We start from the raw sequence: 16,964 nt of genomic DNA on the forward strand, positions 1-16,964 counted from the left end.
CCCAAGTACATCTGGGGAATCGAATGTGTCGGGGGACGTTGGAGGTGAAAGAATGGATTGTCTGAATTGGTTCCCCAGTTCAAGTCCCTTTTCTAAAGCAGACCCTCACGTCACCAAGATTTGAGCTTCCCCTTTGGGCTGACACCCGAGCAAGTCTCCCGTGTTAATAAAGCCGAGCGGGTTTAGACACAAACCCCGCCCAGCCTCGGAGGGCCGCGGTCGTAGATGCACTCTCAGTACAGCGCCGCTAGAAACCTACCTCCACCTTGGGAAGAGCCTGCAGAAGGCGGCGTGTGGAACGGGTCAACGCGAGCAAGGGGCAGGACAGCACGCAGGAGGGGCGGGGCTGGGGAGGCGGGGGCGGGGGCGGGGCCGCCGCGGGGGTAGGGGGGAGATGGGCGGGGATTGGCGCGCCTCCGCCTCCGCCCCCGCCGCGGCCACTGTTCACAGTCTCGGTGCTGATCCGCGCCGAGGCCGTCTTGCCGCCTCAGAGGGAGCCCCGGATCCCGGCAGAGAGGCGCGGGCGTTCCCGCAAGCCTCCACAAAGCACGAGCGGCGGTGCCGGGCCGGGCCGGCTATGCCTCCCGTTGCTGCGGTTCCCGCCGGCGACCACGCACCCGCGGCCTCGGGGGCGCAGCCGGGCCCCGGGGAGGCCGCGCTGTGAGGCGCCAGGGCCTAGTGCCCGCCGCGGCCGCGCCGGAGGGGCACAGGGCCCGGGCTCGCCCCGCCTTCCTCGTGCTCTGCTGCCCCTCCTAGGCTCGCTGCCTCAGCTGCCGGCCGCCATGGCCTTCGCCGCCCGGGAGGGCGCGGGCTCGGGGCGCGGGCGGCCGCCGCGGCACCGGGCGCTGCGCGGGTTGCTGCTGCTCTGCTTGTGGCTGCCGAGCGGCCGCGCGGCCGGCCAGGCCTCCGCGCCGCTGTCCGAGCTGCACGCGCAGCTCTCGGGAGTGGAGCAGCTGCTGGAGGAGTTCCGCCGGCAGCTGCAGGAGGAGCGGCCGCAGGAGGAGCTGGAGCTGGAGCTGCGCGCGGGCGGCGGCCCCCCCGAGGAGGGCTGCCCGGGCCCCGGCGGCGGCGGCTACAGAGCCATGCCGGACGCCATCATCCGCACCAAGGACTCCCTCGCGGCGGGCGCCAGCTTCCTGACCGCGCCGGCGGCCGTGCGGGACTGGCGGCAGTGCGTGGCGGCCTGCTGCTCCGAGCCGCGCTGCTCGGTGGCCGTGGTGGAGCTGCCCCGGCGGCCCGCGCCCCCCGCCGCCGCGCTCGGCTGCTATCTCTTCAACTGCACCGCCCGCGGCCGCAGCGTCTGCAAGTTCGCGCTGCACCGCGGCTACAGCAGCTACAGACTCAGCCGCGCGCTGGACCGCGGGCAGGAAGAGCTGGAAGCCGCGCCTCGCACGGGTGAGCACTCGCGGGAGGGGGTTGGCCCAGACCTCTGGGTCCTGCTGCCCTGGCGCCTGTTGGGTGGCTGCATCCGGGAGACCACTGAGGCAGTATAGCCAAGTGAAAGATGGAACAGCCTCGTTCCAAGTTAGTTTAGTTCGGGGGCATCCGGAGGAGTGGCTTTGATTGCTGTTTTATAGATGCTTTCTGAGAAACCTAGTAAGATTGGGCAGAGAGGGCACCGTGGCCTGCTTCTGGAATTTTTCTAGCCTTGGGGAGGGAGGCTGATCTGAGAGGATTCGCAGAAATTCGATTTAAAGGAGGAGAAAAGCTCGAAGTAAAAAAAAAAAAAAAAAAGTTTATTTTGGGCTCAGATTTTTGTTAAGTCATGGTTTGTGTCAAGTAATCGCAGGAGCAAAATCTAATTAGGTGCCAGACTGCTCATAGCACACCCGTTTCTTAGCTTGACTCATGATTCCACCTGCAGTGGCTTTCACCAGACAAAAATGAGAAAGGAAACTTGGTGTCAGGAATTTTGAAGTGGGTCCAGCTGACTCCCATGAACTACGGTCCCTTTTGTAAAGAGGGAAAGGAAGGGATTTGATTTTAGTTGAAAATAAAGTTGAGGGCACGTCTCTTTTTAAAAGAGTTAATAATGAAGTTTTTCATTCTGTGGTTTTACTTCCTGCATGTGGGCCCAATCAAGGTTTTTTCCCTCAATGGCTTTAATCTCCAACAGCCACATTTTTTGTGTCTCCTGTATGTGCCTTTACTGTCATTCAGAGCATCTGCAGGAAGTAAAACCACAGAATGAAAAACTTTATGCTTCTGAAACTTACACGTTATTCCTTCTTGCATTGCCTCTTCTTCCAACTCCTGTGAGTTAATAATAAAGCTTCCTTTGGTGATGTTGGTTTCTTCCAGATGTGCAGTGAGAACAAGAGAAAGGGATTTTGTTTCTTGCTGTGTGTTTGATTGCATTCTGTTGCTCTTTGATTTATGATAACATAAGAATGATATAGCGAGATTGGGGGTGGGGGGAGCCTCAGCCACTTTGGAAATCTGGAGTCTCCAAGACCTGAAGGTCCAAAGAGAAGGGTCTGGGAAACCGTATCCACAAGGGCCCATCTCCTCACTCACCTCCACCGGAGAGAAAGTTCAGGACCCTTGTCAGCAGAGCAGACCTCAAAGGTCACCCTGGGACTGCTCAGCCCTGAGGCAGACATTGGGAAGAACCCCAAAGTTTTCTCCCTGAAGCAAAAGCAAGAGACACTTTCTCTTGGACCTCCGCCAGCATCCCTGAGCCTGCCCCATGGCTATTACACACACATCCTTCCTCTTTGCTCAAACATGGACTAAAAAAATCCCAGCAGTGAAGAAACAAAATCCCTTTCTCTTTTTTTTTTTTTAAAGATTTTATTTATTTATTTGACAGAGACAGAGACAGCGAGAGCAGGAACACAAGCAGGGGGAGGGGGAGAGGGAGAAGCAGGCTTCCTGCTGAGCTGGGAGCCCGATGTGGGACTCGATCCCAGGACCCTGGGATCATGACCTGAGCCGAAGGCAGTCGCTTAACCAACTAAGCCACCCAGGAGCCCTAAAATCCCTTTCTCTTGTTCTCACTGCACATCTGGAAGAAACCAACATCACCAAAGGAAGCTTTCTTATAAGCTAGGGGAAATCAAAAGGAAAATAAGGAAAGAATATGCTCATGGAAATTAAAAAAAAAAAAAAAGTTAGGTTTACTAGTAGGAGTTTCTGAGTCACTTTTCTTCCGCTTCCTTCATTGCCATTCCCTTCCCTAGGGTGTGTTTGTCTGGGAATTCAATTATGTAGATGTTAGGGATAAAAATGGGTGATCACAGGGCTTGGTCCTCATTCTGGAAAACACTGTCATACTCACACTTCAGATCCCCAGCAACACGTAGAAGGGTGTAGCTCAGGTCCCGAGGTACCCTTATTTGCAGCTAGGGCAAAGGTTACCTGCCCACATGCCCTGTGTTTGCCTTGCCTTGCCTAGGTGCTTAACCTCTTGAAGCTCTTTATGCTTCTGAAACTTACACGTTATTCCTTCTTGCATTGCCTCTTCTTCCAACTCCTGTGAGTATACAGAGTTGGAGGCTACTGAGCATGAATATCGTTTAGAAAAGCTCTTGCAGAGAATTAGTCAGGGGGCCATTTGAGGTGAATATAAACATGAAATGATGAGGGGGCAGGTGGAATGGGATGGCACAAATTTATAGCAGAACCCATCAGCCATGTTTGTTGTGGCCACTGACTGAGTTTGGTGCTAGACATTATTATAAGGTGCTTAGACACATGAACTCACTCTCCTCACAACAGCCAAAGATCTAGGTTCTGTTATAATCCCCAGTGTACTAGAAAGCTCTGTGAGAGAAAGTAAACTGCCCAAAAAAGCCTTGCCACATGTGAGTTGTGGAGCCGTGTCCAAGTGTCTCCCAGGAAATACATAGCAGAAACCATTAAAATGGTCATTCGTTCTTCTGGGATATTTTTATAGGAAAGTGATCCATGCTAAAGAAAAAGTAGGAGCGAGAAAATTTATTGTGGCATTATTTATAATGGTGAAAAAATTGATAAAGTATGTGTCCAATAGCAGAGGTTAAAATTAAAATGGCAACTGTGAAGTTTATGGAGTTACATGGGCAATACTAGAATATATGAATAAATATCAATAAATAGAACATATTAATGAGTTAGTAGGCTAATTCAGGATATAAATTTCTATTTCCTATAACTGGATACACTTTGGGGACTCCCAAAGTATATTTAGAAAGATCTGGGCTGACATCCAAACTGACAAATTTATCATTTGTATCATCTTAGGCAACTAAGCATCTGACTCTCATTCCCTCATGAATCTGATGCAGATTATAATACCTCCCTCCCTCAGAGATTTGTGAAAGTTGAGTGACATTAAGGCTCGTGAGCACTTAGCCTGGTGCCTGGTACAAAGAAATCACCCAATAAATGGCACCTCTTACTTATTATCATCAGCTCATACAGAGAAAAACTATAACGGTACACACCAAAAATGATGATAATCGTACTGGGGTTGTGAATAATCTTCTCCTGAAGTGTTACAATTAGGAAGAACACACAATGAAAAAAGAAAACCACAAAAACAAATAAACCAACTACATAGATTTTGACACATAGTATCTAAGCCTCTCCCCTTAGGCTGGCCCCACTTCTGTGTCCAGACTTTAGGAGTCTCTGCTAATTTCTCAACCACCACTATATCCTCTGTGCCCACACAGTACAGATTCAGATTCCAGAACCTCCTTGTTATTAAGGCTCCGTTCACAGCAGTATATTGTAAATCAGATTACTTAACAATATTCTTATCTGTATAAAATGTTTTAACTTGATATGCTTCATCAAAATTGGTATGAGTCTTATTTTGCCTCTGTAGATCTGACCAAGTGTGTTTAGTTTTCAAAAGAAATCAGTGTTTCTATAGTACTTAACATTGATTTATTACATTTTTATGATGAAAATTCAAATTTACCTTTTTTTTTTTAAAGATTTTATTTATTTATTTGAAAGAGAGAGAGAGAGCACAAGCAGGGGGAACGGCAGGCAGAGGGAGAAGCAGGCTCTTTGCTGAGCAAGAAGCCCAATGTGGGACTCGATCCCAGGACCTTGAGATCATGACCTGAGCCAAAGGCAGACGATTAACCAACTGAGCCACCCAGGCGTCCCTCAAATTTACTTTTATCTTGTTCTTTATCAGCAAGTCATTTATTTATTTATTTATTTATTTATTTATTTATTTATTTATTTGAGACACAGAGAGGGGGGGAAGGGGCAGAGAGAAAATCTCAAGCAGCCTCAATGCCTTGTGCAGAGCTCCATGCCAGTCTCCATCTCACAACCCTGAGATCATGACCTGAGCCGAAATCAAGAGTCAGACACTTAACCAGCTGAGCCATCCAGGCACCCCTTAAAGATTTTAAGTAATCTCCACACCCAACGTGGGGCTCAAACTCACAACCCTGAGATCAAGAGTCCCATGTTCCACCGACTGAGCCAGCCAGGTGCCCCAGCAAGTCAAATATTTTTAAATGATAGCACACTCCTTTCCTCTTGTTATTGTTTTGTGGGTTTTTTTTAAAGATTTTATTTATTTATCTGAGAGAGAGAGAGAATGAGAGACAGAGAGCATGAGAGGGAGGAGGGTCAGAGGGAGAAGCAGACTCCCTGCTGAGCAGGGAGCCTGATGCGGGACTCGATCCCGGGACTCCAGGATCATGACCTGAGCCGAAGGCAGTCGCTTAACCAACTGAGCCACCCAGGCGCCCCTTGTTTATTTTTAAGACCTGTTCCTGGGTAGATAAGCTCTGGCTTATTTCAGAATACATTATGCAGCATAATTTACCTGGACTTGAACTGAGGAGGAAATGTATCTCTTTTATTTCGGTTACAACAGTGATCAATGTGGAAGATATGAAGGTTTCGCTATGTTCATAAATCATATCTTAAAGCTTACCTACAGAAAACTTAACAACTAAAACAATGATTTCTTTCTTCAGGAAAGGCAGGATTAATTAGTTTTGTAATTATGTGGGATATTTCAGAACTTACCTGATTTTTCCATCTTAAGTCTTTGGGGTTACATCTTTGAGAGCTTAAAAATATAGCATTCATTGTTGTTTATATCATATAGGCATATTTTAGTTTGTTTACCTACAAAAAGTATTTTAAAATAAATTTTCATGCAGATAGTTGCTAACTATAATGTATTACTGTGAATTATAAGATGATTTCCAGAATTATAAAGTGGTAAACCATTGTGTGGAAAGCAATGAAACTTCCAGAGCCAAAAGAAAGTTCTCTGTAACACTCTGAAAAATGGCTTATTAGTAATGAAATTGTCACCTCTTTCCTTACCTGGGAGAAGCAGAATAAAGACCTCAGACACTAGGTCTTTGCTCAGAGATGGAAAAGGCAGAACAAATTTCTTCTTAGGCAAAGGTTGCTTGTGTAGCTTATTTAAATCTGAGTTATTAGTCTTCATTGTTTTAAATGACTATAAAAATGGGACTCGTCTTGGGGCGCCTGGGTGGTGCAGTCAATTAGGCATCCGACTCTTAATTTCAGCTCAGGTCATGATCTCAGGGTCATGGGAGCAAGCCCCACATCCAGCTCCATCCAGCTCCGCTCTCAGCACGGAGTCTGCTTAAAGACTCTCTTTCCTCTCCCTCTGCCCCTCCCCCAGGCCCCCCTCAAATAAATAAATCTTAAAAAAAAAAACAACAACAACAACAAATGGGACTCATCTTCTCAAAAGACAAATGGAACCATCGGCAATAGCAAGTGTGCTTATTCCCTGTAAATAGGCTCATAAAAAAGTCATCTCTTTTTGAGGCTACTAGCAGCATTCTCATTCAGAAAAGCCACAGCTCTAAGAGCTGCCAGCCCCTTATAGAAATTCTCTGTTTCTGGGTATTGGGAGAATCAGTAGATGAGAAGATAAGGCTGGACGAGCAGGTCTCTCAACATCTGAAAGGTCATGGTAATTTGTTGGAGCGTTTTTCTTAAGCAGGGAAATGACCCAATCAGATTAGAATTTCAGAAAAGTAATTTTAGCTGTAGTGTATCAAGAGTGAGGACCTTTGTTGCCTAGTGAGAAATAGGATTGCTGCTAGCCTCAGGCCCTGGGATATCTGGGTTGGCCCTCAGAGGTTTGCTCAGGAAGCCACGGGGGCTCTGGAGGAAGAGAGCCATGTCTCAGCAACGTCATTCAGAGAAAGTCAAGGAAGAACAAATCCAGGCCAGAATTTGGGCAGAGCTTTGGCATGAGAGGAGGGAGGAAATGGTGGCAGCCAAAAAGGATAGATTATAAGAACCTATAGATTTTTTTCCCCGCAGTTATATTACTTAGTTTCTTTAAGATAAAAGTGCATTTGGGTAAGTTTACTAATAAGCATAAATCAATAAAATATTCACAACTCTGCTCTTAGAAATGTTTTCTGTATGCAGCTTCTCCTATCCGTCTGCTATCAGTGAGCGTGATAACAAGGCTACTTCACGTTAGCCTTGAATTATTTAGTACCATTCCAGATCAAAGGTAAATACGTACTTGTTTTGCTATCATACAGAAACTCTGTGCCAGCTTGTTATAAAGTTAGTTGTTAGGGGCGCCTGGGGGGCTCAGTCGGTTAAACGTCTGCCTCCAGCTCAGGTCATGATCCCAGGGTCCTGGGATTGAGCCCTGCATCGGGCTCCCTGCTCCCCAGGGAGCCCTCTTCTCCCTCTCCCTCGCCTGCCGCTCCCCCTGCTTGTGCTCTCTCTCTGTCAAATAAATAAGATCTTTAAAAAAAAAAAAAGGGGGCGCCTGGGTGGCTCAGTCGTTAAGCGTCTGCCTTCGGCTCGGGTCATGATCTCGGGGTCCTGGGATCGAGCCCCGCATCGGGCTCCCTGCTCCGCGGGAGGCCCGCTTCTCCGTCTCCCCCTCCCCCTGCTTGTGTTCCCCTCTCGCTGTGTCTCTCTCTGTCAAATAAATAAATAAAATCTTTAAAAAAAAAAAAAAAAAAAAGAATTAAAAAATAAAAATTAGTTGTTAGAACCTGTGAATGTTTTCTGTTTTCCTAGATGAAAAATTGTATTCCAGAAAATTTCTAAGTGAGTTTTATTTTGTGTGAATCCAAGAACTTGCCTTAACTTTAATTTAGTTTCCTACGCATTGAACACTTAATATCACTTCTATTTTAAAAACTTGAGGATGAGAAAAAAAAATCTATATCAGAGGTGGATTTTTTTTTAAAAAAAAGATGTGTTTCAGAAGTCCTTTTTTGATAAATTCATTTAATAGAACTTTGAACTAAAATTATTTATGAATTAAATGAATATTTGACTCTAGAGAATAAAAGTACTACTCCAGATTGGATAGCCTAGTACTCACAAGCTTGTTATAGATACTGCTACTAGCTGATGCTCCACACCTCCTCTTCTGCACGTGTTAAAGTCCATATTCCTAATATGTTGCTATTTTATTGTTTATTATGTAAAGAGAATATGATGAAAATCAATAAGAAAATAACTTTTAGTTGCTATACTTCTCTTAGTAGTTGTTCACTGGACTACATCTATTCTAGCAAACAAGATACTTCTTTAAATAAATTATAAAAAAAATAGGGCATCATCTCTCTTGTGAATTATTGATTTTCTTTTACAGAAAAAGATGAGCCTCCACTTAGCAAGGCCGGGCAGGATGTGGTCTTGCATCTACCTACAGATGGAGTGGTTTTGGACGGCCGCGAGAGCACAGATGACCATGCCATTGTCCGGTATGAGTGGACACTGCTGCAGGGTGACCCATCAGTGGACATGAAGGTAATTCATGACATCATTGTAATGACTGCAAATATTTCCATGAGGTGATCTCTCATAATATTCTTCTACTCCTGTTCCCAAAATATCTGTAAGCTAGCAGAAGAGGCATAAAATGGAGAACACACAAAAGTGATAGCTGAAAAAGTGGTTTATTATATGAATTTACTTTTCCACTGAATAAACAGTGATTCTGATCCTTTGTTTTGAAGCTTACTCTTGTTCTTGCTGCTTTTTTTGGCAAAACACTTTAAGGGAAAAGACTCAGGCTTTGTTTTAATGACTCAGATTACTTTTTAAATTTTTTTATTTCTTCTTTTCTTAGCTCAAGGTCCAGGTAGAAAATTTGAAAAATATGAAGGAAAATAACATTAGAATAAGCCCATTTGGGGAGCCTGGGTGGCTCAGTTGGTTAAGTGGCTGCCTTCGGCTCAGGTCATGATCCCATCGAGCCCCGCATCGGGCTCCCTGCTCAGCGGAGAGCCTGCTTCTCCCACTCCCCCTGCTTGTGTTCCCTCTCTCGCTGTCTGTCAAATAAATAAATAAAATCTAAAAAAAAAGAATAAACCAATTCTTCACAGGATCCAGAAAGCAACCACCTCAGCTGGCAAGGAGGCCTGCTTGAGATAACTGAGTCAGTCAGTGAGGGCAAGTGTCCCTGTTGATGCCCTCCCCGCTAATGTTCATCGGGCTTATCTGGGCTGATCAGAATTGCTACAGACAGAATGAGTCACTCTCCCATTGGCTGCCTACACCCAGGAGTCTTTCTGTTTTTTTTTTTTTTAATTGAGCTATTAAAAAACATTATATTAGTTCCAGAAGAACAGTATAATGACTCGACATCTATACATATTGTGAAATGATCACCATAATAAGCCTAGCTAACATCTGTTACCTCACATAGTAACACATTTCTTGTGATGAGAACTTTTCTTTTTTAAGGAAGCCTTGAAAACTTTTTTTAAAGATTTACTCTCAGTGACTTTCAAATATACAGTACAGTATTATTAACTATAGCCACCATGCTTTACATTATATCCCATGACTTATTTATTTTATAACTGGAAGTTTGTACCTTTTGACCCCACTTTACCAATTTCACCCACCCCTCACACCCTGCCTCTTGAAACTACCTATCTGTTCTCTGTATATATGAACTCAAGTTTTTTGTTTAGATTCCACATATAAATGAGATCATACGGCATTTGTCTTTCTCTGAGTTATTTCACTCAGCATAATACCCTCAAGGTCCCTCCATGCTGTCACAAATGGCAAAATTCCTTTTTATGGCTAAATATATGTATACACCCCATTTTTCTTTATCCAATCATCCATCAGTGGACATTTAGGTTGTTTCTTTATCTTGGCTACTGTAAATAATGCTGCAATGAACACGGGGGAGTGCATATATCTTTTCAAGTTAGTGTTTTGTTTCCTTTAAAAAAATACCTAGAAATGGAATTGAGGGATCAACACAGGGTATCTTGAGTTGTGAGGCAAGTGGCTTCCAATTAACTCTGTCAGGATCCTTCCTAGATGGGAGTATTTCCTGGCTTAACCACTTTAGTTGGAGGAGGAGGAAAAAGTCTGTATTGGTCTGCTGGGGCTGCCATAACAAACTAGCACAGACTGGATGGCTTAACCAACAGAAAGCTCTCACTGTCCTGGAGGCTGGAGGTCCAAGATCAAAGTGTCCAAAATCAGTGCTTCCTCTGTGGGGAAGCTCTGATTTATATTCTTTTGGAACAAAAACAATAATTAGCTAGTCCTTCAAGACTGATTTGTGTCCATTATTTACTCAATGATTATGTAGTCTTCGACCTGCCTGGACCCTTGATGAACGTCTTACCCAGCTCCCATCCATCTAGAAGCCCCTTCCAGTGGTTGTCCGCTCTCTTCCTGGTATTTCCAGAGATGAAAGCTCGCTACTTCATATCATGTCCTGTAACAGCTTTCATCAGCTCTAATTATTAGGTCAACAGGATGTGCCGCCTATTACTTCTTTGCATTGTGCTAGATCTTCTCTTTGGAAAAGCACTGAATACATCTTTTTATTCTATTTATCAGCCACTTAAGTTTTGAGAAAAAAAAAAAATGAGGGGCGCCTGGGTGGCTCAGTCGGTTAAGTGTCTGCCTTTGCTCAGGTCATGATCTCAGGGTCCCGGGATGGAGCCCCACATCGGGCTCTCTGCTCAGAAGGGAGGCTGCTTCTCCTTCTCCTCCCTGCTCATGCTCTCTGTCTCTATCTTTGTCTCTCTCTCTCTCAAATAAATAAAATCTTAAAAAAAAAAAAATGAATGTCAACCACTTGGAATGCTCTTCTCAGAACTCAACACTCCCAGTCTTTCAGATGTTCCTTATAAATTGATTTTCAGAGGGTCCCACTTACCATCCAGCCTCTTCTGGATTTTCTCAGATTCTTCCAGGCCCTTCTTAAAATCTGACATCCTGGGGTGCCTGGGTGGCTCAGTCAATTAAGTGTTTGCCTTCGGCTCAGGTCATGATCCTGGGGTCCTGGGATCGAGTCTCCCATCGGGCTCCCTGCTCAGCGGGGAGTCTACTTTTCCCTCTCCCTCTGCCCTTTCCTCTGCTTGTGCTCTGTTTCTCTCCCTCTCTGAAATAAATAAATAAAATCTTAAAAAAAAATCTGACATGCTTATGAACCCCATATGTAACTGTGGTTCTTCCTGACACAGTCTGTCACCTCCTGTGATCTAGACGTTGTCTCTACTTCTACTAATGAAGCTTAATTTACATAAACTATTTTAGTGGCTGCTTCACACAACAGATTCATGTTGAGTTTTCCAGTAGCAGGATTACCCAAACTCTGCTTCATCTTTCTGCATGGACTGCTGCCCTGATGGCCTCTTCATCCTGTGTTTATATAATTGATTTATTGAACCTGAGTGCAGGACCTTATGTTTATCCTTTTTACATCTCAGCCTTTGGGTTTTCATCTACAACAGAAATAATTTTGAAATTTGAGTGTCATCCAGCATATTTATTATCCTTCGATGCATTGTGTCAGCTGCAAAATTAATATATCTTTATTTAATCTTTGGGAACTAAGGTTGATCAGGAAAGGTACACAGACGAGCCATTGATCATACCACTAGAGAGCTCCCTTGAGATGGACACTGACTGGTAATTGGCACTTCTGGGATATATTTGTTCAAGCACTGTAAATCTGCCTCCATATCATCTAGCTTTGTCTATTTGCTACTAAAAGCTTTATTCTGTAAGCAATGAATTGCATATTTGAGTGCTGAATAAAAATAATGCTGACGATTCAGTATTTAATTTATTGAAGATAACTATAAAGGCCTAACAAAATTAGGCATTTCTCATGGGCTTTTAGGTCTGACTGCTCTGCCATCAAGAGGGAAATGTGGACCAATTCCCCTGCCAAGTGTATAATGTGCTGGCAGATAGATCTAAAGTTATACAACCATAATCTAAGTGGCAAAATCTGCAATAAGAGAGTCATTTGCTACCAAACTGTGACTGTCTTATAATGGTGTACATTCATGAATGCCCCCAAAAGTAAACTCTCATCCTACTCTGACTTCATCATAATAAAGCTGTCATTGATTGAGCCACCCAGTCAATGCCAGGCGGTTTAGACCTATCTGTAATCCTCAGAACAACCTCACAAACAGGCACATCCCTACTTTGTGGATTAAAATTATAATATAACATCATTAAAGACTTTGAAGTGGCAAGAGATTACTGAGTACCTTTCAATGAAATGCTGGGGGTTACGGGGCAGGTCCTTCAAGGTTAGCATTTATAGATTGTAGAGAACAGATTGTAATGCAAATGATTCTTGTCCATAGAAATGCAAATAAATTTTTTCATATAGAGATGCAGTTGATTTCTACCCTGTGGAAAAGTGGATTTCAAATATGATATTTTAACACCCATGGATATTAATCTATTAATCCACACATGTTGATGCCTAATCACTACTAATAGGAAACTTGTTTCAGCTTTGCATCTCCTAGCAACTTCATTTAAACATTCATGGCTGCTTATTTCTGTCTGTTCCTCAGATTCTCCTTTGTTTTTTGTTTGTTCGTTTTTTTAAAGATTTTATTTTTATGAGAGACAGAGAGCAAGCAGGGAGAGGAACAAAGGGAGAGGGACAAGCAGACTCCACTCTGAGTGCACAGCCCAACGCAGGGCTCCATCTCAGGACCCTAAGATCATGACCTGAGCTGAAATCAAGAGTCCCGTGCTTAACCCGCTGAGCCACCCAGACACCCCTCAGATTCTCCTTTGAATCTATGGAATGTCTTTTTGGTTTTCTCTTTAATTAATGAATTAAATAAAATCTTTGACTCATGTTCATATTAGATTTGTGTGAGAGTCATAGTTTTGACATTTTGAGAATGTTCCTTTAACAGTAATTAACACCCTTCAGGGACCATCTCACTGATCCCTTTCACTTGGGCAGCCGGATTTTACACCCCAAAATTTCCTTTTTTTTAATAGCTTATTTATGTTATTTATTAATCTCTATACCCAACATGGGGCTCCAGCTCACCACCCAGAGATCAAGAGTTGGTGTTCTGGGCGCCTGGGTGGCTCAGTTGGTTAAGCGACTGCCTTCGGCTCAGGTCATGATCCTGGAGTCCCGGGATCGAGTCCCGCATCGGGCTCCCTGCTCGGCAGGGAGTCTGCTTCTCCCTCTGACCCTCCCCCCTCTCATGTGCTCTCTCTCTCTCATTCTCTCTCTCAAATAAATAAATAAAATCTTTAAAAAAAAAAAGAGTTGGTGTTCTTGCAACTGAGCCAGCCAGGTGTCCCTACACCCCCAAGTTTCTGACAGGAAAATTGGAACTCTTAAGTCAGTTTTTTGTTTGTTTGTTTGTTTGGGGTTTGTTTTGTTTTGTTTTTCTGAGAATGTGATCCAGTTGACTGGAATGTTAATTCAGTCCTCCTTCTAGCTGTAAAACAGGGCTCACTTGAAAAGTTGGGAATGGGGGAAGAGCAATTATAGGCTAACATAGCAAAGCAATTAAGTTAAAACCCAGTGTGCGATACACTTGTTCTTATGCCCCTTGACCATCCCCACCCCTCAGGAGCACTCACTGGTCAGGCTTTCCCCTGAGAACACAATGTCTGCTCAAGATTCTCTCTCCCCCTTCTTCCAGCTCTGCCCCTCCCCCTGCTCATGCACAGAGAAAAACTGAAGCAAACAGGAACATGGGTCCTTCTTCTTCTTTTTTTTTTTTTTTGACATGGAATGTTAGAAATTTCTTTATTCTTACTTATTTTTATTAAGCACCAGCTTAATACTGCAGAAAATTTCAAATCACCCATTTTTCCCTCCCTCACCCAAATTCTTGATAAAGAGCTCTTCAAGTGAAGACATGCTCTCTTCTCTCTTCTGTACAAAACTTTATCAAATAAAGGCAAATAACTGTGTACCTCTTGCTGTAAAATGCTGCCCACGGCTGTGGAAAGTGTCTGCTCAGGCTCCTTTCACTGTCCAGGTCCTGAAAGACTCTTGTTCATGAACTGCCTCTTCACAAAGCAAGTCCACCACTTGCTAGGTTTATCATTCTGAGGGTCAAAAACTTTCTCACAAAGTCTCAGTCCAGTCTTTTGTCTCAGCTGCTCTAAGTAGGCCCTCATCACCTCATCTTCCTGTTTGTTTGCAGGTTTGGCATAAATTGCATTAAGTGGAAAACCAGGCTCTCTGGGAATGGGAAAATTAGTGATTCCTAGCGTATACATTTCTTTTTCACCTTGGCTTTTGGAATTGCACTTCTGGAGTTTCTTTAGAGACTCAGAAATGTAGAGAGTTATATATATCAAGGTTCTATCAGCTTCATTCTTAATCTCATAGTTTTTGAAGAAGACATTGGCCTTAAAATTATAGATGGCTTCATCCACAATATCTGTATCTTTTGTCTCTCTAGGGGCAGGTCCTTTGAACTGACTTCTGATAGGCAACAGTGCCATGTTTCCAATGAGTTTGGTGTCAGGGTCCATGAGAGAAGAGTGGTAAGCCGGCATCTTGGCGGCGCTGGTGTTTCAAGATAGACGAGGAGGTTGGGGTTCAAGCGCGGCGCTTCCAGTCCGGGGGCCCGGGCCAGGAACGTGGGTCCTTCTTGATAAAATCCAAGTTACACTGGATGGTCTATGTGAGGTTTCCCCCTTAGTCTCATTTTTAATACCATAAAATGGTATTTTATAGGGGCGCCTGGGTGGCTTAGTTGATTAAGCCTCTAACTCTTTTTTTTTTTAAGATTTTATTTATTTATTTGAGAGAGAGAAGGAGAGAACACAAGCAGGGGGAGCAGCAGAGGGAGTGGAAGAGGGAGAAGCAGGCTTCCCGCTGAGCAGGGAGCCCGAAGTGGGGCTCGATCCCAGGACCCCAGGATCATGACCTGAGCCAAAGGCAGATGCTTAACTGACCGAGCCACCTGGTCACCCTCAAGCCTCTGACTCCTGATTTCAGCTCAGGTCATGATCTTAGGGTGGTGAGATCCAAGCCCCACATGGGTCTGCACACTCCTTTTGAGATTCTCGCCCTCTGCCCCTCCCCCCTCAAATAAACCTTCTAAAAAATGGTATTTTATAGTTCAGCCTTAGAGAAGAGGTTTCTGGAAAAGGAACATAAATAGAAACAATAATTGACTTTTTTGACATAGGGCAAGAGAGCACAAAATAATTGTTGAATTTCAAATTGCACTCTCTCCTTGTAGAGGAGCCATTTGGTCACTTACTCCTCCTCAGTCAGACTTCCTGGGATATAATTTGGGTCAATACTGAAAATGCTCACAAAAGGAACAAATTATTACATGGTAAAGAGGTGATTTAAAAACCTACTGAAAGACTATAAAAATTTAGGGAGCAGGATTTTCAAGGCAGCCTGCAGTTGTTTAACCAAGAGATTCCAGAGAACCTACCGTGGTCTTTAAAGATTAAACACTAACTGTATCTGTTGTCTTCTGTTTTCTACACATCCTCATTGATAACAGGCCAAAGAAATACATAAAATCTATAGTATCACAACAGAATTCTAACAATAATAAAAGATTCCTGTAGAAGTATTTTCCGTGAGAGAAGGAACGATGAGCTGAAGAGGGGTTTCCCTGACAGAGGGGCCCTGTCTCCCTTTTCTCCTTCTTCCCTCCCTCCTTCCTTTATTCCTTTCTTGATATTTTTTTCCCTTTTTCTCCCAAAGCTTAGAACTATGCATATACTTACTAGGATTCTAATAATACTTACTAATTAATTTTTTTTTAATTAATTGGTTGCTCAGCTAACCTTTCCAAAAGTGTTCTTCTAGCCCCTAAATCTGTATCATCCTTCCTAGCACGATGGGTGAAACAACATTGCTCAGCACTCTGGACTCATACAGCTATTACAAAGAGCCAGTGAGTGTTGTCTGACAATTTCTTTGCACCTCGTCAAAGGAGATCCTAAGCACACATAACCTATTATTATTTCTTGGCTACTGGACAATTTCTAGTCTTCATAAAAACAAAATGTAAGGGATGCCTGGGTGGCTCAGTCGGTTAAGCGTCTGCCCTCGGCTCAGGTCATGATCCCAGTGTCCTAGGATCAAGTCCCACATCAGGCTCCTTACTCAGCAGGGAGCCTGCATCTCCCTCTGCCTGCCTCTCTCTCTCTCTGACAAATAAATAAATAAAATCTTTAAAAAAAAAAACAAAAACAAATTGTAAATCACTTCAATAAAAGTTATTTCAGACATTCTAGGCCTTTGGTGGTGGGGAGTGATGGGGGGAAGATTGTTTCTAAATTTAAAAAAAAGAAGAGAAAAGTGGTAATTGGGTACCTGAGAAAGTTTCATATCACACTTAACCTATTTCCTTCCTCCTTCAAGTGAGTCAATTTGTCATAAATCAAAGAGAGCAAACAGATAAGAATTCTAACAGAGCACCTACTTTAGGCTGTGGTTTTTGAATCCCAGCTCTACCACTTCCTATCTGTGAGACAGATGGCTTAAGCCATTTGCAAGATGAAAATAAGAGCAGTCCTCCTGTCAAGGCATTATTATTGGGGTTAAACCAGGTGGTGTAGGTAAGGCCCCTGGAGCCGTGAGCCACACACAGTAGACATTCAAACATGATGATATTATTCAATTTATTATGAGATCATTTTTCCTTTGATAGTATTCACACAATTCTTGATAGCCTTGTCTTATACCCAGGCAAGACTGTGTTGCTGCCTGGGTAGTATTCTTTTAGAGATTC

General features: G+C 43.8%; 2 protein-coding genes across 2 annotated transcripts in view; one reads left to right on the forward strand and one right to left on the reverse strand.

Moving 5' to 3' along the window:
- The first annotated feature begins 782 nt into the window (after positions 1–782).
- LRP11 (LDL receptor related protein 11) overlaps positions 783–16,964 on the forward strand; it is a 43,518-nt gene continuing 27,336 nt past the window's right edge. Inside the window, exons 1-2 of the mRNA XM_021693079.2 lie at positions 783–1,395; positions 8,579–8,736. Coding sequence (XP_021548754.1) covers positions 783–1,395; positions 8,579–8,736 — 771 coding nt within the window. The remainder of the gene's footprint in view (positions 1,396–8,578; positions 8,737–16,964) is intronic.
- Positions 14,206–14,811, reverse strand: LOC110583027 (actin-related protein 2/3 complex subunit 3-like). Its single transcript, XM_044917196.1, has one exon. It carries the CDS (start codon positions 14,755–14,757, stop codon positions 14,221–14,223), a length of 537 nt encoding a protein of 178 aa, XP_044773131.1. The 5' UTR covers positions 14,758–14,811; the 3' UTR covers positions 14,206–14,220.

Source organism: Neomonachus schauinslandi, chromosome 8 (genome assembly GCF_002201575.2).
Source record: "Neomonachus schauinslandi chromosome 8, ASM220157v2, whole genome shotgun sequence".
NCBI lineage: Eukaryota > Metazoa > Chordata > Mammalia > Carnivora > Phocidae > Neomonachus > Neomonachus schauinslandi.